Genomic DNA, 24,768 nt, shown 5'->3' on the forward strand with positions numbered 1-24,768 from the left:
ACTAATTCAAGGTAGGTCATAGACTCGTAGCCTAATCTTGTTTAGAATCTTAACTTTTTCTCTTTTCAGTACTTTCCATGAAAATAAGCTCTTCTTTGTAGGTATTTCTAGAATGTACTGCAACTGTGCATGAGAAATCGCTCTATGACAAATGGTACCAAACCCCATGGAACCAGGTCCTACAGAATTTCCAGTTGCCAAATGAAACCAATTCCCATTCCAGGAAGAATTTTATTTATTTCTTTTTTTAGATTTAGAATTCATGCTTTGTACTGAGCATATACAGTGAGAACTTTTTTTTTCCACTTGGGACTAATACAAGAATCAAATTGATACATTCAGAAATGAAAGGTGGATGGGCACTAATTACCTGCACAATTCTTTTATTTTGGCAACGTATTTATGCAACATTTTCCTTACAGTTTTGTGTTTTTGGTTTTTTTTTTTTTTTTTTAAAAAAAGTCATTCTTATGTTACAAAAATGATTTTCCAAAGTTATTGCAGAAATAAGAAACAAGGTCTGAACACAGAAAGTAACAAGAAAGTAACAAGAAAGATCCTCAAAAAGCATCCAAGAATGGCAGAATCTGAAGAGCTATTGTGTCACACCTTTATCAGCTACATGTGACTTTATTACAGAACACATTCACTGGGGCAAATGCACATCGTAAAATCATGCTTGGGTCTTTTAGCTTACGCTGGAACACTTCACATAAACTGAGGATGTTTTCAAGTAGTCTGTTGGATGGTGCTTTCTTCACCTCTAATGTGACAAAAAGTACAAGCAGGCACACAAGGGAAGGGGGTGGAATGATTCTATTAGCATTATCTCGTCTCTGTATTTTGGCAACTGATCAAAGCCGCTAATGAGTTTTGACGTCTATGAGATGTTGACTCTCAAAGAGGCAAAAACGTTACCAATTACCAACTCTCTTGCCAATACCTCTCCCTTTATGCATCTTGGTGGGAACCACAGCCTCCCATAGCTGTACGTCCTCACACCTCAGAGCTTTTACCTTCTTACCTGTAACTGGATAACATTCAAAACTTGCCAACACATCATTTTATCATTTCTCATACTGTGAAATCTAGTTGTATTTTAAACCTTTGTGAAATATAATCTACAGCTAACAGATTAAGTTTGCCCATAACCACATGATCTCCTAAGTCAACCTGCTCTATGTTTTCTGATAAATAAATAAAGAGCCCATCATTAGCAAAAACAGATTGTTTAACCTGAAATAGATCTGTGCTATCAATGAATACCTCTGATGCTATCACATTTGCCAGACACTGAAATTCATCCTCCACTTTTCCTTGATGAGATATCAAGAACTCTGAGAAACTTCCTTCATAATGTAATTCATGCTTTGCATGAATTGAATGTCAATAAAATTACTCTAAGAAAAATATAACAGAGGTAATTAGAATAAGAAAGCTACATGACCTCAAAGTTAAAAAAATAGAGTACAAGAAACAAATGTAAATAAATACTTAAGTTTGAATCTTATTTAAGGAGACTGCTGCTAATGCTAAAAAAAAAAAATAAAATAACATTAAAGGAGTATTCAGAAGTTGAAAATTGAAATAGAAGAGATCTAGGAAAGATCACAGTACATTGGAGGAAGAGTCACATCTCAAAAGTTATAAATATTGAAGGAAGGATTCTATTTTATAGAGGAGAATATTGGGGAGGAGGGGGTGTTACTATCTGCACTGGGTCTGGATGGGATGTTAACTTTCCCTGCAGCAGCCCATACAGTGCTGTGCTCTGCACTTGTAGCTAGAACAGCAGTGGTATCACCCCAGCATTGTGTCTGCTGCTGAGCAGTGCTGGCACAGCATCAGGACTCTCTCTGACCCTCCTAGGGGGTGGCCAAAAAAGTGAGGAGAGAAACATCACCGGGGCAGCTGACCTAACCCAACCAAAGTGATATTCCATACCACATCATGTCACACCCGGCAATAGAAGGTGGAAACAGGAAGAAGAGGGGAGGGGTGGGCTCTCGTGAAAACATCGGTCCTCCTCCCAAACACCGGCTACGTGCATTGAGGCCCTGCTTCAAGGACGTGGTCAAGCATCACTCATTTGCGGGAAGTAGAGTGATTTCTTTCCTCTGCACTTCCACATAGCCTTTATTTGTTTTGTTTTTTTCCCTTTCCCCCTCCCTTTTCTCTTTTTTTTTTTTCCCTTTAGTTAAATTGTTTAGTTAATAATAATCTTTCCTTAATAATTAGTTCTTTTTTCCTTTAATTTAATTATCCTTATTTCAACCTGTGAGTTGTTCTTTCCTTTACTTCTTCCCCTCCTCATCTAAGGAGGGGGAGCAAGAGAGCAGTTGCGGTGTTTAGCTGCCTAGCAGGGTAAACCCACCACGCTATCTGAAAACCCAGATAATCAGACTTTTTGCATAAATGTTGGCCACACAACACACACACACAAAAACGCCATATAAGAAGATAACATACCATCAAATTGCATGGTTCAGGGATTAATAACACAAGTATACTTTAATCTTCACAGCAAAATCAACCCTCATTAGTAACATTTGAGCATCATCACTATCATATTATGTTCCAGTGCCCTAAGTGAAGTGAGAGTTTAACCAATCACCCCCGGCAAGTGATCACATCATTCCCACAACAAAATGACAGCTATTTGTTTCAGAAAGGTCAGACCTCATTACCTTCCTCCTTCAGGGGAGAACGCTCCAGGCTTGTGAAGGGGACAGCGCTGCCAAGGGAAGCCTGCACAGCTGCTGTCTCTAGTACATGTGGCCTGCACAGGAGTACTCCAGGCTTCTGCCCTCTCAATTCAAAACCCTTCAGCACTGCTACAAACCTCGCATGCATTACTTAAAAACACCGCTGAAGACAATTGAATGCAACCCTGCAGATGTTATGCTGTGGCCTGGACACAGGCCAGATGGATTTTTTGACTTTAATTCTATGATTCTGTGATTCATGCAGTTGCCTAAAGCACACAATTGACATAGTGGATGTCCGACCGGTTGCTCAAAAAACTTTCATAAAATGATTTTGAATTAAGGTCTCTATCTGGGACATCAGCACACTCAGATCAGCAGCACAGACCTGGTGATGCTCATTCGCATTCTTTTTCAGCGTCTCTAACAGGCCCCAGTGGACTGGAGGCAGAGGGCTGTAAGAACTCAGCAAGTGAAGCTGACTTAATGGGTTCTGTTTGATTTCCGCAATCCTCAAGGCCCTCAAGATAGCAGGTGCAAACTTCGAATAATGAGCTGTAGATGAAATAATAATTGGGCAAGTTCTGTCTTGCAATCGATCTGCAACTACTTTAGCAACAGCTGTGTGTGTATCCAAAATATATCCCGTGGTGCTGTACACGGAGTGAATGGCAGCGAGGCAGTCGTCCTCAGAGCACCAGCCAGCCACCAAGTCCTGCTGAAGCTTTTCGAGTAGATCTTTCCGCAGCTGAAAGTGGCCCTGATTTTCCAGCTGGCTGTACAGTTGTGTCACCAGTTCTCCGTCCCCATCGGCAATCAGGTGCAAGTACCGCTCGAGATTGGAGGACTTCAGAATATCTACTGCTGGTGAGGAAGTGGGAACTAACTTTCTTCCCCTCAAATCATAGCTACCCGTCTGTATAAAGTCAGTCAAAACGTTGTTTTGGTTGGAAGCACAAATGCATTTTCTAATAGGGATTCCCATAATTTTAGCATACAAAGCAGCTAATATGTTGCCAAAGTTCCCTGTAGGAATGCAAACATCAACAGGACTTCCAAAGGCGATAATACCTTGCTGAACAAGATCAAGGTATGCAGAGGCATGATAAACTACCTGAGGAAGCAGGCGTGCCCAGTTTATGGAGTTTGCTGCCGCTAAAGCTGTGCCATATTCTACTGTAAGAAAGCCAGTGTAATCAGAATTGGTGAAGATTTGTTTTATAGCCGTCTGGCAAAAATCAAAATCGGATTTGACGCCTACGGACCAGGCGTTTTCCTTCTGACAGCCAATCATCTGTGATTTTTGAATGGGGCTTACTCCATCCTCAGGAAAAAAACTCATGACAGCAATTCTCTGTTTGTCAATGTCATGGAGACGACTGAAGCCATCCAGGACAGCACTCCCTGTGTCCCCAGAAGTAGCTACCAGAACCAAGTAATTGCAGCTCCTGGGAATGCAGTATGCAAACATATGTGGCATCATCTGTAAGGCAAAATCTTTAAATGAAGCTGTTGGTCCATGAAATAACTCAAGGAGAAACTGATTGCCTGTCAAATGCCTAACTGGGGCGATTTTAGAACAAGAGAAGTTTTCTCCGTAAGCAATGCCAATAATTTCTCGCAGTTTCGATGCAGGGATATCAGCAGGGTGTATGCATCTCTCGAGTACCACCTGGGCTCTTTCAGCATACGTTGCTTCTATCAGGCTTTGCCACTCTTCGGCAGTGAATTTTGGAAGTCCTCTCTCAGGAACAAAGAGTCCTCCATCGGGGGCTAAGCCCTCAATAACAACATCACTGAAATACTTGTGAGTGTCTTTTTGTGTGCTCCTTCCAGACCTACTAGACCTAGTTGAAACGTAAGTTTCCAGTTCTGAGTTTTGGTATCTCTTCACGGCATCGAGTACCTTTTCTGCCACAACCTCTGCTGCCACATCCCCTCCACAAAGCACGCGGATGTCGTACCACCTTTTGTAGAACTGCTTCCTGAACTGAAGGATGTCCTTGAGAGAAGTGCCAGGACCCTGGCCCACAATGCGATCCACCTTCATCGACTTCAGCCTGCTCATAATGACCGCCGTGGGCACGTCCAGATACACAACGATTCCATTTTGCTTCACATGCTGCATGCCAGCAGCATGCATCGGATTGGACCCAGTAAGGGAAATGACACTTCCAGATGCTGAAAACTTCAACAGGGCTTTTCCTTCCTCCTCTAAAAACTGCTCGTTACCAACATCCTGCAGCTTTTCCGACACGCTCATATTCCAGGTTGTTTCAAGGACATCATCATCTATATCTATGACAGGGCAATCCAGTTTCTGACCTACTATTCTCCCAACTGTTGTTTTCCCAGCACCCGGAGGCCCCATCAGGATAATATTTTTGTTTCCAACAAGAGAATGGCTTGAGAACCACGACTTCCATATCTGTGCAAACGCTACAGGTCTTGAAAACATCAGTTTTAAACACATGCCAGAAAGACTGCTTTGGGTTATCAGTCTCAAAGGCTGATACTTAACATGAAACATCTTCTTCTGCTTTTTTTTTTTTTCAAGCCAACTTGACAATCCACTTAATTGCTTCAAAAAGAAAAAAAATATCAATTAGTCCTTCAGCAAACATCTACAAAAAAACTTAAAGGATATAAAATTCAGAACAAGAATGAAAACACAACACAAATCCAGTTAGGATTTTTTCAGTGCCAGGGTGGTACATAAGACCATTCATTCCCCTCTCCTGTGTAGCTCCAGCTCACCTCCACTGACAAATCCAACTTCAAGCAGTCCATATTGTCAGGTTAAATAAAGATATCCAAACCTAACACTACAATACTCTCTGCAAATAATATTGTTCATAGGAATTCAAAATCAATTAGCTTTTCTGCTAGTAGACTTATTTAGAAGTACACATTCACAAATAACAAAGGCTAATTATTCTTGTGTAATCAGAAAATTGTAAATACTGCCTTTTCCTACCTCCAAGATGTCTTTTATTTCCTTTCTAAAAAAGGAATTAAAAATTGCAATACCCTCTTAAATCCAATAAAAACTCACACACTTGGGCAACAGCAAGGCTGGAAGAGTTCCATCCAGTTCTCTTCTGATGGGATGACAGACCAAGTGAATTGTCAAGAAATCCTATAATGGAATTTTATCAGGTGTATTTGGTGTAAAGTGGGAGAGAGAAACAGACATCATGAAGACACTCTACTCTCAATAAAAAAAAAAAAATCACTAGGAAAGCAGCATCCTCAACACAGATCAGGCAAGACACTCTCAATACATTGCTTTGTTTGCTTACAGAAATCAATGCCAGTATCAACTGGAGTTGCAGAACATGATAAGTGTGTGATATTTAGAGCCAAAGGGTGAAGGACTCAAGATCTCAATAGAAGAGGAGGGCTCAGGGAAAAAATCCACATGCATTTGCACAGAAAATTGCTCCCGAGTCGTTTTTCAAGTGTAGGTAGGCAAGCAACTTTGTTATTATTATGTCTTCACTGTTCATGAACAAAATGTTTAAAGAAAAACAACATGGAACATTATTTTAGGAAATTAATATCATTTTAGATGTAAAATTTCACCTCTTGGGTTATTCATCAATTCTTTTAAAGTGTAACATACGTAAAAACAATGTTTTTATTTATTTAAGACTGCATTAGTGGATAGCCGTTAAAATATGCAGGACAGAAATACTTGACTAAGCTTCAAGTTGCAATTTTTATTCCCTCCTGACACCGTAACACATAACCGAAACTGCAATCAGCAATTTCTAGTAACTATATTTTAAAGACTCAATATAACTGCAAGCACCCCAGCTACTTGCTTCACTATGGTTGGTGGGTTTTGTTCGTTTGTTTTTTGTTTATATACCAGCTACTTTGTCCAGAAAAATAATTTTTAATGATGAAGTGTTTTTCTGTGTTAATCAGGACAGACTAAATAGAACAAATGAAGGAATTCACTATAAACTGCCAGATCTTTCAGCCATTCAGAGCCATTTCTCTAGACAGTCTCCAGTCCAACAGTGCTTTAGCACTGCAGAGAGCAGAAACAGGCCTACAGTTGCAGAAGGCAGGTGAGCACCAAAATGGGAAACCTACCACCTTCCAAAGACCTACTCAGGGTTAAACTACATTTACAGTTACCAGAGTCCTTGAACCCTGCTGTTCCCTATCACAGTGGGCAATATCAAATGACTCCAGAGACACAGGTCACTCTAACTCCAAAAACGATAGAAGCTCAGGTTTTGTAAGAGAAAACCACAAAAAGTCTTTGCTTCCAGATGTTCCCTGCTCTACGTTCCTAGAACTGTCTTTTAGTCTTACCAATCTATTAGCTTATGTTACAAAGTCAAAGCACTTCTAATCAGCTAAATCTTCCCACTCACTCACTTCCGCATGGAGAGATGAGCTTGCAAACCAGTGCCTTAAACGTCACTGTATTCTGTGTTTGCACCCTACGCTGTGACACAGTAAGCATGCTGTAATTACAAGGTGTAAATCAGAGTAAAGATGGGCACAGAATGTATAGATGCAGAGGTTTTTGTAATAGCTATTTAAAAGAACATGAAAAAAAATCTGTGAAGAGTAGTTGTGACAATCAGCATCATTATAAAGCCATACTGTAATCATAATGCACTACAGTGAGTACAAACATACAGAGCTACAGGGCCAGAAAGAGGTATTTAAACTTCCAGATGTAAATAGGTTCAGGATTCAAAAAAGACTTAGAGGCAGTATTTTAGTGATTTTATTTCTTTAACCTAGGAATCACTTCAAACCTTATTTATGAACGATGGGCATACAAATCATGCCAAACATAGCAACCTGTCTACGTGTCTAGATGCACTACAGATTCCCTTTCAGGTACAGTACATGCTATACAGCTGCAGGATGTAACATCTGGACTGCTTTATCAATCTACAACACAGGGACTTAAAACACCCAACATGAGAGCTGTAGGCAAGAAAGGTACAAGAAACAGATTTCTCTGGTTACATACTTGCCATGTTTACATAAACTTACAAGCAGCCTAAAGGATTGTTTGAAATCAACTCAGTTAATTTGGTGCAGAAATTTGCAGGGAATTTTATTCAGCTGCTCAGAAAGTTTAACCTACTACGGTTTAATCCAATTTTGCACCCACATGAAGTATACATGCAAACAAGCTCGCAACCACTCTTATTCCAGTGGCAAAGCTATGCTGTAAAAACATCTTGAATCAGACTTCATGTCTAGGAGAGTTCACCAGCTTACAGCACCAAACCAACCACCCTTAGTTACAGCTACTTCTACCAACAGGTTTTTGTGTTGTTTTATTTTACTTTTTTTTTTTTATTAAAGCAGTGCTTATACCCGTATCTCCAATGAAGCTTTGGTAATACACCTCAACCCTCCACTCGGACTGCTGAGGGCATCTATGTATCACTAGCAGATAACCAAAATTTTAACAGCCACAACTGGTGACAAGAATTCAAGTGAAAATTGTTATAGTTATTGGTATGGACACAAAGTTTGCAGAGACATGAGGTATGGTTAAACGGCAGAGCCCAAGGAAGGGAGAGGCAGTTGGCAGCTGTTGAAGACCTCAAGGCAGGTCAAGATAAGTAATATTCATGCTTCAAAAATGTTAACACAGAAAAAATATCCTTTTACTTTCCTCGGAGTTTTTATGTAGAGTAAAAAACTCCTAAACAACCTCAACCCTCCCACAGACCAAAATGTTAAAAATAAGTCACCTGCGTGCACACACTTCACCTCGTTTCCTCAAGGAAAGCCACCCACGGGTGAAGAAGCCCACAGGTCACCACACACAAAACCCTCAGAGCCACTGGAGGTGGCAGGGTCGCTCACACCCCCCCGATCACGGCAATAAAGGCTCACTGAGGCAGCACAAAGCGCGTGCTGGGGACAGACCTTAACTCCCACGGGAGCTCCCGCTCCGTGGGGCACTCCCACCCACGGGAGGCTTCCAAAACATTATCTCAGGGCACTGCGGCAGCTTTAGGAGTCCTGTGCACCGTCACGGAGGGGTCACGCTCGCTTCTGGGCGCTGCGAGGTCTGGAAAAGAGAAAAACAAGACAAGGCAGCCCGGGCAGGCCGCGACGACGGCTCCCGCCACAGCCGCCACCGCCCCCTCCCTCACGAACCCCCCCCCGCCCGCCGCGAGGCCCCTCACGTACCGCCCCCCCCCGACCCCTCCAGGCTCACGCCGCGCATGCGCAGCCACCCGGCTCTCCCCTCAGCACACCGCCTGCCCGCCCTCAGTCCGGGCGTACGCGCGCCGCTCTTAGCTTCACCTCCGCCAAGCGCGCCTGCGCAACCCGCCGAGGGGAGGGAGGGGAGAGCGATGGCGTAGCCCCGCCCCTTCGGTGCGCTGTCGCCTAGCAACGCGTTTCCCTGGCAACCGCGGCCGCGACGCTGGGCCACAAGATGGCGGCCCCGGAGAGCATCTATAACCTCCTGCCCCGCCTGCAGCAGCCGCTCGCCAGGCCGCCCAGGTACGTGGGGCCGAGAGCTTCGGCTCGGGCCAGGCGCTGTATCGCTGTATTTTGCGGGTAATTAAAAAATAATAACAATATATTGAGGTTTTTGCAGGGAACTTTAAAAAAATTGATTTTTTTTGCAGGGAACTTTTAAAAAAAAATGGATTTTTTGTGGCGTTATCGCGCCTCTTGGTGAGTCACCGGCTGGCAGCTGGGGGTTTGCAGCCCGCTGATGATTCAGTTTGGTGCCACCTCGCCTGATGACAAGGAAGCTGTGAAGCCATCTGTCCCACGCACAGGAATTGTGTGACATCTTTGTTGTTTCAGCTTTTAATGATTTTTCAGTGAGCAGCTGAAAAGCTCTATTTTTTTTTCTTTTTTTTTTTCTGTGTCACACCTGCATTCTCATGCGTCAGGTGCATCTTCTGACATCATTTCTTTCACTTCCTTCTCACCCCTTACCTTAAAAGGATTAAAAACGCCTTCTGCTCGCCTAGTATTAATGCTCCGAGGGTTTTTGTAAAGCTCATATTTGATGTGCATGTTGTATTTTCAGGTTCCTGCTATTTGTATGGAAGAACACTGTTAGACATAGCATTTTCAGTGAAACGTTAACCCAGGCTATAACTCAGTAGCTGTAAAATGAATAGCAATATCTGTGGCATTTGTTAGAACAAAGGCACAACGTCTGAATGCTTTTCAGGTAAAAGTGTTCAGACTTGCCAGATTTCTAGTTCTGAACTTTTATACGCCATATAAAAAATAGATGGTACGCCCTTTTTGATTTCCCCTGTGAATAAAGGATACCTCTGGTGGGCAGAGTGCAGTGAAACAACATTATGGATGGCAAGCAGCACGCCAGGTCCTCTCCTGTCTTAATTCCACTCAAGGATTTGGATACTGTATGACCATAGTCCATTAAGTTCAATATGGGCAAAGGATTCTTTGGGTTGTACACAGTCAGACTAAATCCCCTTCCCATCTCACTGATTTCCATTTTGTCACCTCACCTCCTGCTTTAGTTTGCAATGTGCCATGTACCCAGCTGGTAACAACAGTGTCAGAACTGGTTAATAGCATGACTTGAACATTTCTTTTTAATGCATACAAAATCTGGGGTCTTTTTAAAAATGAGATCATATATATTTCATTCTCAGCTGGCTGGGTACTAGGCATGAAATCAGGGCAAGCATCTTCATTTTCTCCAACTTTGATATCCCAAGGGAAGGCTTAAAGAACTAACTGTCTTTTATAAATATATTGTCTTTTCTCCCCTTACCAAATGCTGAATGGATTAAGATTCTGAAGTCCCTCATAACCACGTTTTCTTACTTGCAGCCCTCTCTAACCATCTATTGTTGCTGTATGACACCATTTATTTACCGTTTTGGCCATATGTCAGTCACCAAAACATGTAACAGTCACAACTCCTTGTCCAAAGAGAATGCCTATAGATGTATTCAAAAGGCATTGTAAAAAGACAGCTTTAAACTTTATGCCAGTATGAAATAAGCTCAATACCTTCTCATTATCTTTCTCTTTTCAAGACGGTGTGCATACTAATAGGTCAAACTCCTCAAAATAAGTAAATCATCATGAAGTAACTACCTTTCTCTACTGTGTGACTACAATGCCACTTTTACCAAATGGTGAGGAAAACAGTAGTATCTGAATGTGGTGGGTTCATGCCTAAAATATGGCTGTTTGCCATGAATTTAACAAACACACACAAAAAAAATACTTCCGTATAATTATAGGGTATTTCTGGAACTATATATAATCTTATGTACATGATTAATATGACACGGTTCCTAAAGCTGAACAAATTTCAAAAGGTACTGAGGTAGCCTTAACTTTATGAGTTCTGCTTCTTCAGGAAAGTGTCCATGCAAGCAGTGTTTCAGATGGCAGCAAATCACTGCTGATCAGCTAATCATCAGCATTTGGCTTCTTTTGCAGCATGTTTACAAACTTTTGATTAAAGTGGTAAATTCAGTTCCATATGCAACATGACACCAAAACAGTAGTGTGTGCATAAGTTTTTTCATATCTGAGCTGCTGTGATTTTCGTGTTAGCCTTCTAAGTCAATGCCAAAACCATGACAGATGACAATAGTTCAGGATCGTAGTTCAGGTCTGTGCCATTTAAGAACTACAGAGTTTGCTGTGTATCAAGTCTCTTTTAATAACATATAACAAATGGTTCAACAGGAGCACTGAGACAGTGATGCAGTGGCTGGACGTTAGTAAGATAAGGTGATGTTCAAGGACATTCTGTCCAACTCTCAACAATGTTTGAAGTGTTTCCTGAAGCATGAGGTTTACGTACCTGTAAAATCAGTTTCATTCCACAGAGTGAAACATTGAATGTTCTCATTATCAATACAGATCTCGTATCTTTTCAAGCCAACTGAGCTTTTTCCTCTGTTATGTTTAATTACTGTTACGCAAGGTTCTACTGCAACTGCAGGTTCTGAAACGTGAGATACATTGGTGTTTGCATCTCCCTCAGACTACAGATTTTCAAATGTACAAAATCTGACAAAGTAGGCTCATGATTAATATTTTCTTGTAGATGCACAACAGCTACATATTTAGGATGCATTTTTGAACAAAACAAAAAGCCACGTAAATAAATATTTTTTTCAAAATGTAGTTAAAAATCAAAGACCAAAGTGTGTAACATATAACCTAATAAAAATAAAGAATTCATGTTTTTGTCAGACTTAGTAAGCAATATTCAAAGTAGTGCTGAGCTTCAGAATGTCTGTGTTCAGTATTTATATGATACAGGAACTGTTTGCCAAATTGTGATAATACTGGCCTTGGAGACACAGGAGGAGGAAGAAGCAAGCTAGCTTCAGAATCAGAAGTACAACTTATCAGTGTGGTGCTGAGCATACTTTTAAGATAGAGGTTATATGAATGATGATGGCCTTTGTTTGGGAGAGTATAAAACAAAATAGCTCAGTCTTCTGGCATGAACTAATGCAAAAATGTATAATCTTTGAAGAGGTATTTTTAATAATTTTCTGACCTTGAACTTCTTTATGCCTATTGTTTAACATCAAAGGTATATATCAACATTTAGACCGTCTGTGAAACAAGAAATAGAGAAAAGTAAAGCTCAGTGGAAAACTATGGGGCCAGCAAAAGTTGCGGTGCCGTCTCCAAAAAACTTTCTGAAGAAACATTCAAAGGAACCCAAGCTACCAGCGAGTAAGTGCATACTTTAAATATGTGAAAGGCAATGTACTTTTTATTATATTAGAATTCTTAATATTAATATTGAAAATAATACTTATAGAGGATCTGTTTTGTTTCATTTATTTAATTTTAAATGATTTTTGTAAGCTGGGTTGGTTTCCATTGTTCCATTTATAGCCTCTATGATGCTGAAATTAATTTACTATTTCACAAAAATGTTTCTCTTTCTTATTTATTGAGTAAAATACTAAAAGAAGCAAAAAGGAGATTACATATGTGATTAGTAAATACAGTGAGCATTTTCTGTCATGGTACAAAGCCGGATGAAATATAAAGAAAAATTATCTCTCTTTTGCCTGCAGCTATTTAAATATTGAAGATGTGTTGATGGTATATTCTATCCTGCTGATGTTTCAATTTACAATTATGTAATTTAGATTTGTATGTCATTCTTTCCTGCAACTGATCATTAATAATAAAGTATATAATATTAACAAACATATTAAAAGAGAACTAATTGCTTCTAGAGCTTGAAGACATGAAGTAGGTATGTGTGTCTGTCTTGATGTTATCACCAACATACAGCTTTTACTCTTCAGTATTCACTGTTGGTTCTTAATCTTGTAGCATTAAATTGGCAGTATTCAGAGCACAGAACTTTTTTTTTTCAGAGCTGCTTGTTAGAGAAATAAAAAAAACGGAATATTTTATTGCAAAGAACCAGTTTTCCACCATCCTATTTTCAGGCACAAACCATAATTCTGGGTATGAGGAGTTGGCAGTTCTTATGTTCAGCTTCATGGCCAACTCTGCAAGGGTGGAATGACCTCCTTAGTACTGCTAGAGTTGTAAGTACATTGCTGTCAGAACTTGTAACTGAATCAGGAAGTTTTAGCTTGAAATTGTTTTTAGGTTGGAAAAAAAAAAGAAGAAAAAAAAAAAAAAAAAGAAAAATCAGAAGAACTTGAAGTACTCTATTAAAAAATGCTGTCTAAGAGAATGTGTGAGTCAGCACCCAAATTTGCATGGTACTTACAAATGACTTTAGCACTGAAAATACAGACTATCGCAGGAGGCCTTGGAGGCTTAATGCCTCAGACAATACAGATTATCAGAACCTAAAGGTAAGCTTTGGTCCCTCAGGTCCTGTAGGCATCCTGAGTGGTTTCTACTTAGGTCTTCACTTTTTCAGGAAAGTTGAACAGCATTCACTGTACGGAATGTAATACCTAATGGCATCTGAGCATTAATGTTTCCAAGCTCAAGAAGTTAAATTACTACACTAGTGTTTTAGATGAGCACAGGAAATCTAACCAGTTCACCTGTAACTTGCAGCAGTCCATAAGATTCCTTTCAAGTATTTCTATTGTAAAATTATGTTAACTACTACGAACTGGCTATGTTTTGAGATTGAGCACTCTGACCGATTTTTCTCAGAAAAGCAGCTCACAATATTTCTGTTTCAACTTGCTGATTCAGAACTTCATAATAGCAATATGCGATTAGGTGTTTGCATTTAGAGTCAATGTACCAGAACCTCAAAATGACTATGACACATCACAGCTTCCATCCAAACTAGTAATTTCATAACTACGATTAGATCCTAAGAGATCTTGAGAAGGAACTGCATCATTAACTCAGAAAGTTCTTAAACCTTTGTTGGATGGAGTCTCATACGTCAGAAAAGTTACATTGCTTAATGAGCTCTTTCAAAGCATGAGACTTTTGAACCTAACCAGTTATCTATGTGGGATTATGGTGTTTTGTTTATGATAGCTGTGCCACCATGAAGACTGAGTTTGATCCATCTAGTTAAAAAGTAGGTTGCAAGGACAAAGCTGAAAAATTGATTTTTTTTTCCCTAAAGTCTGGGAGAATGTCATTCCTTTAGAGTTTGATTATTCAGCAATTCCCTACAAAAACTATGTTTCCTAATCTTCAGCTGAATCTTGTTTTATTACTTGGCCCTGACATTCATTTTAAGCAAACTCTGTTTCTGGCTCTAGAAGAAGCAGGGGCTCCCAAAGCAAGTGTTCTGCAGGTAAGGGTGAGCAGGTGCTCACTGAGATGCTGGTTTCCAAAGTAACATCATTGAGAAACAGATTTAAGTCTGTGTCCTGCAGTACTAAGTTATGGCAAGCTATCATGTTGTAAAAACCTCAGAAAAGTGCTGGTTCTTAGGGCCAGTATCAGGAAGCCAGCTGTTGCAGGAATGAGCTGTCACATGTGATATTACAGACTTGCTTTCTGTCGAAGAACATGAACTCAGACAACCTGAGTCAAACTATTGTAGATTCTTCTGAGTTCCCTCTGATAATGACTGTAAATTAGTGCTATATCTGTTGGGAAATAAGGTGGGGAATGAATTGTCTTTTATCATTCACCTGAAGTGAGACAGCTCAGGAGGCTGCTGACCTTCTGTTGGTCCGTTGGAGAAAAGATTACACTGAAAAGGTAAGGGTTCTTGTGTTCTCTGGAGAAAGCATTGCAAGAAGTTGTTTATGAGTGTTATGGAAGAGTGAGAACAGGGCTACTCCCTAAGGGAAGGTGAGCCAGGAATTAAGAGTGACCACAGCGCCGGCTGGGCAGTGATCTCACCTACAGCAGCAGACCCAGCACAGCAGAGGCATGCAAGCGGAGCAGGATGGTGATGAAAATGGGCCTTATCGATGGCCTAGGCAAGGTGGGGTAGCAGGCCAGATCCACCCTCTGATACCACACAGCTCTTCAGGAGCAGGGCTAAGGGCAGGCACGCCTGCACGGTAGCTAAGCCACAGACTGACAGCCCAGGGTTGAGCTGAAATGGATCTCCTGGGCCTATGGCTGTGGGGTGGATGCACCAGGTGGATCTGGTTAGGGTCTCCTAGTGCTCTCAGGGTCTTGACAATGAGCATCTCTGGTAAAAGTAGTTTTACTTACATTTTAAATAAGTCTCGTACTACTGCAGTTAAGAGGTAATGAGTGGCATAGTCTATGAAAACTCATCTACAAAACAGCACGGTATTTCCTAAGCTATGTAACTTCTCTTATTCCCAACAAGCATACTAGTTTTCATTATAGTACGTTCCCCATCAATCCTCTCAGTGTAGATACAGTCGCTTTCTGTTTTTATGTAATTTTGCACATAATTTTTCTCTCTTCAAAAATGTAATAACATTAAACTGCTAAGCTCTTTAAGGTTATCACTGAGAATGTTTACATGCCTAATTCACAGGAAAAAAAGAACAGGATAGTAAGAAATTGCCTGCATTATCAGTCCCACGGAGGACAGATCACCCAGTTATGGGAATTCAGAGTAAAAAGAATTTTATAAATACAAATGCAGTTGCTGCTATAACAGGATTGCCTAAAAAGCCTCAACCTATTTATGTTGATAGAAGACAAGGAGACAAATATCTGCTTGAAACTTCAGGACTTGTTCCAAAATATATTAAGAAAAAGGTAAGTTTTATGAAATTATAGTGAAAATATGAGTAGCAATGCCTATTCTTAGATTCTTGCATTCTCCTATGAAATGTTTATGGTTTTCTTTTAGATGTTTAAATACCACTGCTGTTTGTGGTAGACCTTTGAAATTCACCAAGGAGAAATCACTGGCGCTAGAGTTGTGACTTGCCTTTGCTCTGTACTCACTTGCTTATGTTCTCAGCAAAAATTTTGCAGAATGATGCTGCTAAAGCAATAGCAGATGTGTTGCACTGGGAACCTGGGGAGTAACTAATAGGGGCACAAAGAGTTGGACTCGATTTCTTCAACTTCTACTCACTCAGCAGTCTTTCAGAGATGCTGGCAAAGAGATAGGACCCACTGGACAAAGCGGGGTGAGGATATTGTTGACAACATCTTTGCTAACCTCGTTAGAAGAGCTTTTAACTGGAGGTGGTATTAAAAGCTTACAGTTCAATCAAGGAACAGAGGTCAGGGTGATAAGTACATAGGGCAGGGTAGTGGGAGTGAGAAGGTGGGAAGGACAGATCAAACTCTTTGGAAGAGGGCCCACCTCACGTGTCAGTTGTACACAATCTGAGAAAGCAACAGAAAAAGCTAGAGCTCTGTGTGCAGGTTCAGAGTTAACATCATCAGAATAATGGAGACATGGTGGGAAGCTCTTCTGCCTGGAGTCTTGTGGATGGATGCATGCATGCTAACTCTTTTTGAATAAGAAGAGAAGTGGTTGCCTGTTGGCTGCAGGAGTGGTTCAAATTTATGGATCTCTTCTATGGAATTGACAACATGCTGGTTGATCTCATGGGTCAGAATCAGAGGAGAGGCCAGTAAGCATCACAGGCATGGTTGTTCCAAACCATCTAATCAGGTGAGGAACTGGATGGAATGTCTTTAAACAACCTGAGGGAATCTTCAGATCACAAGCAGACATTCTCATGGAAGACTTCACCGTCCTTGATATCTGCTGAAAGACCAACACAATGGGATGAAAGCAATGCAAAGGTTCCTGGAGCATGTCAGCAACAGCTCCTTGTCGTGGTTTAACCCGGCTGGCAGCTAAACACCACGCAGCCGTTCGCTCACCCTCCCCCCTCCCTCTCTGGGACGGGGGAGAGAAATGGAAAGTGAAGCTCGTGAGTTGAGATGAAGACAGTTTAATAAGACAGGAAAATAATAATAATAATAATAATAATAATAATAATAATAATAATAATACAATGATGATAATAGTACTACTACTAATAATATGTACAAACAAGTGATGCACAATGCAATTGCTCACCACCCGCTGACCGATGCCCAGCTTAACCCCGAGCAGTCCGGCCCCCTCCCCCCGGCTAGCCACCCCTATATATTGTTTAGCATGACGTCAGATGGTATGGAATACCCCTTTGGCTAGTTTGGGTCACCTGTCCTGGGTCTGTCCCCTCCCAGCTCTTACTGCACCCCCCCAGCCTGCCCGTTGGCAGGACAGAGCAAAGGCTGAGATGTCCTTGGCTTAGTATAAGCACTGCTCTGCAACAATTAAAGCATCGGGGTGTTATCAGCACTCTTCTCATTCTAAGCCAAAACACAGCATTCCACCAGCTACTAGGAAGAAAATTAATTCTGTGCTAACTGAAACCAGGACACTCCTTAACACAGATGGTGAATGAGCCAACTATTGACCATGCTCTTCTAATTCTGCTACTTGCAAATCAGGAAGAACTGGTCAGTGGTGTGATAATCAGTGGTAAACTTGGTTGTAAAGCCGTTAAGTAGTTTAAGATCCACTCTTCCACAGGGAGACAGGTCATAGTGTACAGACCCTGTACTTCAGGAGAGCAGACATCAGCTTCCTCAGGGAACTAGGAAGCAGGACCTCATGGGAGAAAACACTAAAAAGAAAAAAAGAGTTGAGAGAACTGGCATGTCTTCAAGGTCAGTCGTCTCCAAGCTCAACAGTCCATTCATGACTGAGTGTTATGCAAAAAAAGACATGACATATGACGTAGCTTATAACAGCAGATGCAAAAACATGAACAGGCAGTCCTTGTGATACCTTTGTTTGGCTAACCTAAAGTGCTACCCTACACTAAAAGATTTGTGAATCATTTAGCATTTGGTGGAAACAAGGTAGATTCTTGTACCTTCTAAGAGAGCTAGATAGGCTACATTCAATAAAGGATAAGTCAAAATAGAGTTGTACCCCAAGTGCATCTGGGATATTCAGAAATTATTGTTCCTCCCAGAGACACAAATCTGCCATATCCATTATGAGATAGTCCGTCATTCCTATCTTGTTAACATTGTTCAGTATCTTTTGTGGCATGCAATGTTTCAGCAAAAAACAGGATACTGGAAGATATTTCAAAGAAAGTATCCAAGGAATGTGCATTCCAGACAGTAGGACTTGGCACCACGTAAAATGTAAACTAGCTTTCTGTCATTAACAAATTTAAAACTCCTCACTCAAGCATCAGTTTGAATAAATACATGTTTTGGTTTCTGGATTCTCTTATGAAGTTTTGAAAAAAAAAAATGAAGGGAATTCTTTATATGTCTTTCTCAGATTACGAAGAGAATTACATTTCATATTTCTAAAAACATGGTGATTTAAAATTTTACTGCTCAGTGGAACAAAATTCCTTTTCAAACTGTCTTTGTAAAAGTATAGATCACAGGTATGTCTTTGTTTTCTTCTCTAAGCTCATGTAAGATGCTTCTTCTTGCACTTCTAGGATTATGGCATTACACCAAAATATGTGACACAGAGAACTGAAGAAACAAAGAAAGCTCAGAAAGATTATGAGACCGAGGTCTTGGAGTGTCTCAAGAAAAAAGCCATGAAGCAGTTATCAGATGAAGAAAGGGAAAATCTTCTACAGGTACATATTTTGACTTAGTGTAATTAGTAACATGTACATAAGATTAATGAGGTAATGTAAATCAATATGAATAATAAAATTAGATCTTTAAGCAAGGCAAACGAGTTACCTACTTTTTCACTAGATGGAGCTACAGAACAGTTGCAAAATGAGCTGAAAGGAGCTGATCTATCTATAGTTTTAGTCCTGTTTTACAAGTACTTAAATTCTGTTAGATTCATGTCCTCTTTAATTACTTGGAATTTCAGTGAAACTTAAAGAAATGCAGAAAATAACCTATATGGGTCTGGAGACAGTTCTGACTCTCTACTTGTGAATCATAGAAAATATAAATCACGATATTTTTTTTCCTGATGTATATCATCATTGCTACATTTGTTGGCAGTTTCTATCTTCATCTTGTAACCTCACTGGGTAAAATATAAGGCCATGCTTTTAAATGTGGCAAAACCAGCAAACAGAATTAAACTGCAATATATATATAGAACAATGACTGGAAAATTCTATTTTGTCAAACTCTTTTGTCTTTCAGACTGTCTTTCAGAAAGTTTTTATTGTAGAAATCTTTCTAAAATGAAATAATGCCATAAAAGATATAGAGAAGGAAAAAAGAAGACAAAAAGAGAAAATAAACATTTTTAAATTATATCCATTTTTTTTAAAATGGAATTTCTCATAACCACTTTTAGCCAAATTTCCTATGAAAATTAGGCTTACATTACTATGGTATCTGTTTGTCAGTCTGTTCCTTAATGTCTTTGGATCTTGGCAGACATCTGAAGCAAATTAGCAGGTGGATTGACATCTCCAAGATGCTAAATTCCCACAAAAAAAAAAAAAAAAATCAGCAGAATAACTAGAGACAAAACCCAGTGTCTAACTTAATTACAAAGGTTAGCTGGGAGAGAAGCGAGGGTATCACATTGACCACAGTATAAGGAATATAACAGCAAGGGGGAAGACGAAGATACTGTTACGGTGAGGAAGGCATGGGACAATATGATGGTCCAGCAAGTTGTCTGTGCAGCAAATATATGTGTGAAAGAAGGCATGTCAGTTCAGATGCTCACAGTTCTGATTTTGTTTGATTAAAATTATGTTCTTTATTATTAAAATACAAGAGTGAGCTGAAATGTGTTGGTTTTTTTTGTTTGTTTGTTTGTTTTAATTAAAAAAGGGGGGTACTATTTTTGTTAAATCAGTATTTTTGTTTAAAGTTTTCAAAAATGTGCTCAGCCATGGGCCAGATGACTCACACAGATATATCTCCAGGAGGAATTAGTGTCCTCAGGGTATGAGACTCCTACCCAGTGCTCAGCTGTAGACATATGGGAAATCCTGTCTTTTAAAATAATTGACACTGCTATTGAACACATGTGCACTATCTGATTTGAAAGAATATGTGGCAATAGATGTCTGAGAACAAAATCAAGCCTTATGAACCTACAAAAATAAATGGAAGTGCCAACATTTTTGAACTACATATTCATTATGCTTACTTTGGTTGAACTTTTCATGAGAATAAAAGAGAATGTTGATAAATGCAGTACATATTTCTCACTGATCTAGCATGTATTCGAATTCCTTATATAGAGTTAGATCTTCAGTTTGTGGTCTAGCCCAGAGCAATAGTGGTCAGCATATTACATTGCTGTTGGAGGAGCTGTGAGGGAGATTTTTACACAGGGAATCTTGAACTGCTTTTGATCTCTTCACTCTACAGGGATAGAGTAAGTTGTGATGAGTGGATGCTTTAATGTGTTTTTAACCCCACTGTTTTCAACGATTTCCAAACCAGTTTTTACTAATGTAGAGAAAGTAGAATTATTCAAAAAGTTATGAATGACTTTTCTTTCAAAATATCAGAAATGCTGTATTTATTTTCATGATGATGTATCTGTAAAGTATACCTTATGCCTGGTAGACTAGAAGCCTTATATAAATGCTTTACAGCCTTAGATTAAAAGACAAGTAGCATTACAAGACAGTAAATAAACAGCCTTGCACATTGCTCTTCTTTCATGTGTTGAGACAGTTTTTAAATTTATGTAGGCATTTGTATATAAAGAATGTTGGAATAACCTTTGTAGGGAACACCAAGTCAATGCCTGGTATGAATATACAAAAAAATATGAATTTCTGTGCAACAAATACACTGCTTTGAATTAGTCAAATATTGGTTCATATTAAAATGTATGTTATGCTTAGTAGGCATTTGCAGGGAAAGGGCATTTTTCCTGTTAAATCCATTCATACAGTGGACCAAATCAGACAAGTTTTTAGGAACAACAGTCCTTGAGATCTAAAACGGAAGCAACGGATTCAAAGCTAGGATTAAGAATAATTCTTGTAAATTGAACTTCAGCAAGGTAATAATCAAGTCTGGGAGAAAAGATGACTAGTGGAGAAGAAGGACCTGAATTTGGAAATCACAGTGTGCCATGAAATCAGTGTATCAGTTGAATCACAGAGGAGAGTTGGAAATGGAGTTCCTGGGAGATTAACCTCAGTTCTTCATTTCTGAAGATATTTTGTGATATCCCTTAAGGAAACAAAACTGAGAGCCAAAAAAATGAAGTTGTTTTGGAAAAGTGTTCTCTCACCAATAGCCATATTGTATTGCTTGCTGACTGCTGCATAAGTTCCTTATAGTAGGTGTGATTATTAAGTACACCCACAGAGTTTTCATGAGGACATTTGTGCATTGAATAACCTACACTCCTGTGGTATAGGCAATATACAGGATGTGCAGATTTTGGTCATCCTCTTTAGGAGAGAAAGTAAGAGCATGTGTTGCACTAATTGTGAGGATGTAAAGGCAAGTTTGAAATTTTATTATGTTTCAGATTATTGCTTTTTGTTTGTCTGTTTGAGGCAGGGTTTTAGTCCTGGGTTTTTATATGAGGCAGGTACAGTTCACTTCAGTAGTTCATTGTGTAGTCTCACTCCAGAAAGGTGGCAGTTGTTTAAATTTTTGGTGATAGGGTCAGTGACAGCTACATTTTTTAGTCCAAATGATAAAGAAGTTGCATGTGTATGTTATTGTAGATGGAGATTAAGGAAGGAATGCAATTATTTAGAATTTCTTTAAAATAGCTCATAACAGTTCAAATACTGTGAGATCAGTTAGGTGCCCATGGTCTGAAGAAGGTCTCAGTTGCTGGAATAGAAGCTGGTGGTGAGGTAAACTGAGTGAGAATGCCATTGAATTTGGGCTGGATTTCCAAGCACTGGTATTCTTGTGATCTCTTAAGGTCAGTAGCACCATGTGCAATGCAGTGGTATCTGCAGCAGCAAGGTTGCTGTTTATGAGGGAAGTGGTTTCTGTGGTGAGGTTTGTAAAATAATTCCTGTTGCTTTTTGGAGAAAAGTAGGAATTGGAGTGACATGCGTTTTGGAGGAGCTTTCATGAACCCTAGAAGTTCCTCAGTTACCAGACTAGATTTAAATACAATAGAGCATTTAAAGTTGCCTACCTGTACATTATTGACAGCATGGAAAGTCTCTTACATAGCATAAGGAAGCTTCACTTTTTATTAACTTTATACATTTTTTTTCTTGAAGATACACAGGACTGGAAATGAAGTGTAGAGTCTTCCTTGAGCTCCTGGTAGGCTGTGGAGCTGACTGTTAGTCACACTGACATACTTTTGTCGGTTTCTAATTTTTGTAGCTCCTCCTTCATTGGCTAGTTTGATGATTACTTGGTTATTGCCTGTTAAAGACTAATTTTTTCTCTCCAAAGCACAGGGTTTTTTGAAGATCATTCCTTATATCAAAATGAATCAAAATTATTTCTATTGCAGCTACCCTGACTTTTAAGCATTTAATTGATTTAGTCCAACTATTTAAGATGATTAAACACTATTCATATATTTATCTATTGTTTTAACATTGCTGTGACGCTTGATCAAAGGTAATTAAAAAAGAAATTGCAATTTGCATATTATTCTTATGCAATATGCATACTATTCTTAATGAAATATATTTTTCTCATGTATTTCCTTTTCTTCTGATGGCACTAGGGGCTGAAAAAGAACTGGGAGGAAGTGCATCATGAATTTCAGTGTCTTTCAGTAGAAATAGACACCATACCCAAGAAGTTGCATAAAGCAAAGCTGGAATCACAGATGAAACAACTGGAGCATGACATAGATGTAATTGAGAAGCATAAAGTTATCTACATTGCAAATAAGTAAGGACTGTTTTTCAGATATTGCCTCTTTTCTCTTTCTATACCCCTGTCCTTCCAAGAAAAAAAAAAAAAAAAAAAAGCACAAAGCTGAAAAAAGAAATTGAAAGTTCCAACTATTCAGAAGAAGGTAATATTCAACTAACATAAGGATTAGCTTCTTATAAAAGTTGTTACATATAGCTAATTCTCATCTGTGTAATCCACAAGTTTTTCAAATAGAATGTTTAATATGACTTCAAATATATAAACACGATTTTAATCTATTATTCTTTGTAATTTTTATCAACTACTAAAATGTCTATAAATATCATACAAAAAGCATAAGAAATACTGTTTTGTATGTTTGGAGCACTTCTTTCCCTCGTAGCAAAAACTAAGTGGAATAATTGGCTGCTGAAGACAGCTTGGTAAATACAACTTCAGGGTGGGATGGCTTCTGGTCTAGTTATTAAAGAGCTGTTGTGCTTTACTTAAAAGCTTGAACGATTGTATTTCTAAATGGCTTGGCTTCTACATAACATTTTATGTATTCATTTTTTGTTACTAAAAACAAATTTTGTAGCAGAAGCCTATAATAATATAGGAACTCAAGCAATATGGATACCACATGTAGCTTGGTATGCTGATGTAAAAAATAACACCATAATACTATATTAAATCTACAACTAAAGTACAAAAATGTGTTTTGATTGCTTTTATATGTGTAAAGTTAGAATGAAAACAATATATTACTATGTGAGTCATGACCTAGGCAGAAATGATGTTGACATAGTTACAGCAATTATTTCCATAAAAAGAAAAAATGCTTTTCTTTCTTACTGCTTAACCTTTACTTCAGAACACAGCTTTTTCTGTATTATTTCAATTATTTCCACCAGCAGCTGTTGTGACTTCATAATATCTGACAGCAGAAGAGGATGGTGTCAAGAATTTTAAATAAACTATTAAAAGCCAGATTTTCATGTGCATTAGTTAATTTCATAAATCTGTCCGGAAAGGACCTTGAAGACTTCACAGTGATTCTAGGTTATATTTCTTGTGCATCTTAAACTTGTCTATGACATGCACTAAGAAAGCTTGGGGTGAGCAGGAATGTGTATTTTGTTGTTTCTAACTTATAGTAAAGCAGTAATGTCTATTTTTGAAAGGTATAAAATAAGCTGAAGGAAAACCGTGGTTTCGAAAAATATGAAATTCATTTACTGTTTACTCAAAAAAAATCATACTGTATATTTTAACAAAGCCATGCTGACTAGAATCACTTAATAACATGCTACATTATCTGCTAATGAAGTACAAGAAGATTTCTTAAGAAATGCAATATAACCAAACATGGATGTTTTTTTGTGGCTTAAAATAAAAAGGCAGCTTTTGACTTGAAAACAGCATGCATTCCCACTGCCTCAGTCTCATATTTTTTTAGACCATTTGGCTGAGTTCTGCTGAGGATCTGGATTTGGATCTTCCCTTTCATCAGTGCTAACTTTATGAAAATGCAAAGTTGGTGATTGTGTATCCCAAAAGTTAGGACAAGCAACTAGGCCACACTTATTTTGATGTGTATTCTATGAGACCCTATATCAACACTAATGATTATGGAAAAATGTATTAAAATGAAAACCTTTTAAAGTACACAGGGAAAGATAATCTTCTTTCCCTTTAGCTCTGGTAAAATAAATTTACAGAATCTGTATTTATACGGTCAAGAAATGCCAGTAATTGAAGGTGTAATGTTTGTGAGTCAACTAATGTGTGCTTGTCGTTATAACTAAAGAAAAATCATGAATAAACTCAATTATTCTGATAGATTTGTTCCTTCATAAAAGATATTAAATAATAACATAAGCAACTCTTCAAG

General features: G+C 38.9%; 2 protein-coding genes across 9 annotated transcripts in view; one reads left to right on the forward strand and one right to left on the reverse strand.

Annotated features, from left to right (window-relative positions):
- Window positions 1–9,029, reverse strand: part of THNSL1 (threonine synthase like 1) — a 23,886-nt gene extending 14,857 nt beyond the window's left edge. The window contains exons 1-4 of one of the 6 annotated variants that reach the window (XR_014690605.1): window positions 8,625–8,841; window positions 7,101–7,189; window positions 5,765–5,844; window positions 2,688–5,286 (exon numbers count right to left, since the gene is read on the reverse strand). Coding sequence is in view for 5 of the 6 variants with exons in the window: in XM_084512077.1 (XP_084368203.1) it covers window positions 3,016–5,286; window positions 5,765–5,844; window positions 7,101–7,188 (2,439 nt within the window). In the remaining variant the exon portion in view is untranslated. Of the gene's footprint in view, window positions 1–366; window positions 5,287–5,760; window positions 5,845–7,100; window positions 7,190–8,624; window positions 8,842–8,987 lie in introns of those variants that run through there. The other 5 variants (XM_084512081.1, XM_084512077.1, XM_084512078.1 and 2 more) reach the window with 5 other exon arrangements.
- On the forward strand, window positions 8,953–24,514 carry ENKUR (enkurin, TRPC channel interacting protein). 3 transcript variants are annotated; one of them, XM_084512084.1, is made up of 6 exons: window positions 9,335–9,386; window positions 10,742–10,843; window positions 12,268–12,413; window positions 15,616–15,842; window positions 18,569–18,715; window positions 22,741–24,514. In XM_084512084.1, the coding sequence occupies exons 3-6, from the start codon at window positions 12,335–12,337 to the stop codon at window positions 22,912–22,914; spliced, it is 627 nt and encodes a 208-aa protein (XP_084368210.1). In that variant the 5' UTR covers window positions 9,335–9,386; window positions 10,742–10,843; window positions 12,268–12,334; the 3' UTR covers window positions 22,915–24,514. The 3 variants fall into 3 exon arrangements, with proteins under 3 accessions (XP_084368208.1, XP_084368210.1, XP_084368209.1); XM_084512082.1 differs by lacking the exons at window positions 9,335–9,386; window positions 10,742–10,843 and adding an exon at window positions 8,953–9,209; XM_084512083.1 differs by lacking the exon at window positions 10,742–10,843.
- The last annotated feature ends 254 nt before the right edge of the window (window positions 24,515–24,768 follow it).

Source organism: Aythya ferina (genome assembly GCF_964211825.1).
Source record: "Aythya ferina genome assembly, chromosome: 2".
Lineage (NCBI taxonomy): Eukaryota > Metazoa > Chordata > Aves > Anseriformes > Anatidae > Aythya > Aythya ferina.

Bases quoted from the DNA above. Each gene is read 5' to 3' on its own strand.
- ENKUR (XM_084512082.1), top strand. From the start codon at position 9,142: ATGGCGGCCCCGGAGAGCATCTATAACCTCCTGCCCCGCCTGCAGCAG. The intron at 15,843-18,568 runs GTAAGTTTTATG...TTGCACTTCTAG, and splicing joins CAAAATATATTAAGAAAAAG to GATTATGGCATTACACCAAA. The intron at 18,716-22,740 runs GTACATATTTTG...TGATGGCACTAG, and splicing joins AAAGGGAAAATCTTCTACAG to GGGCTGAAAAAGAACTGGGA.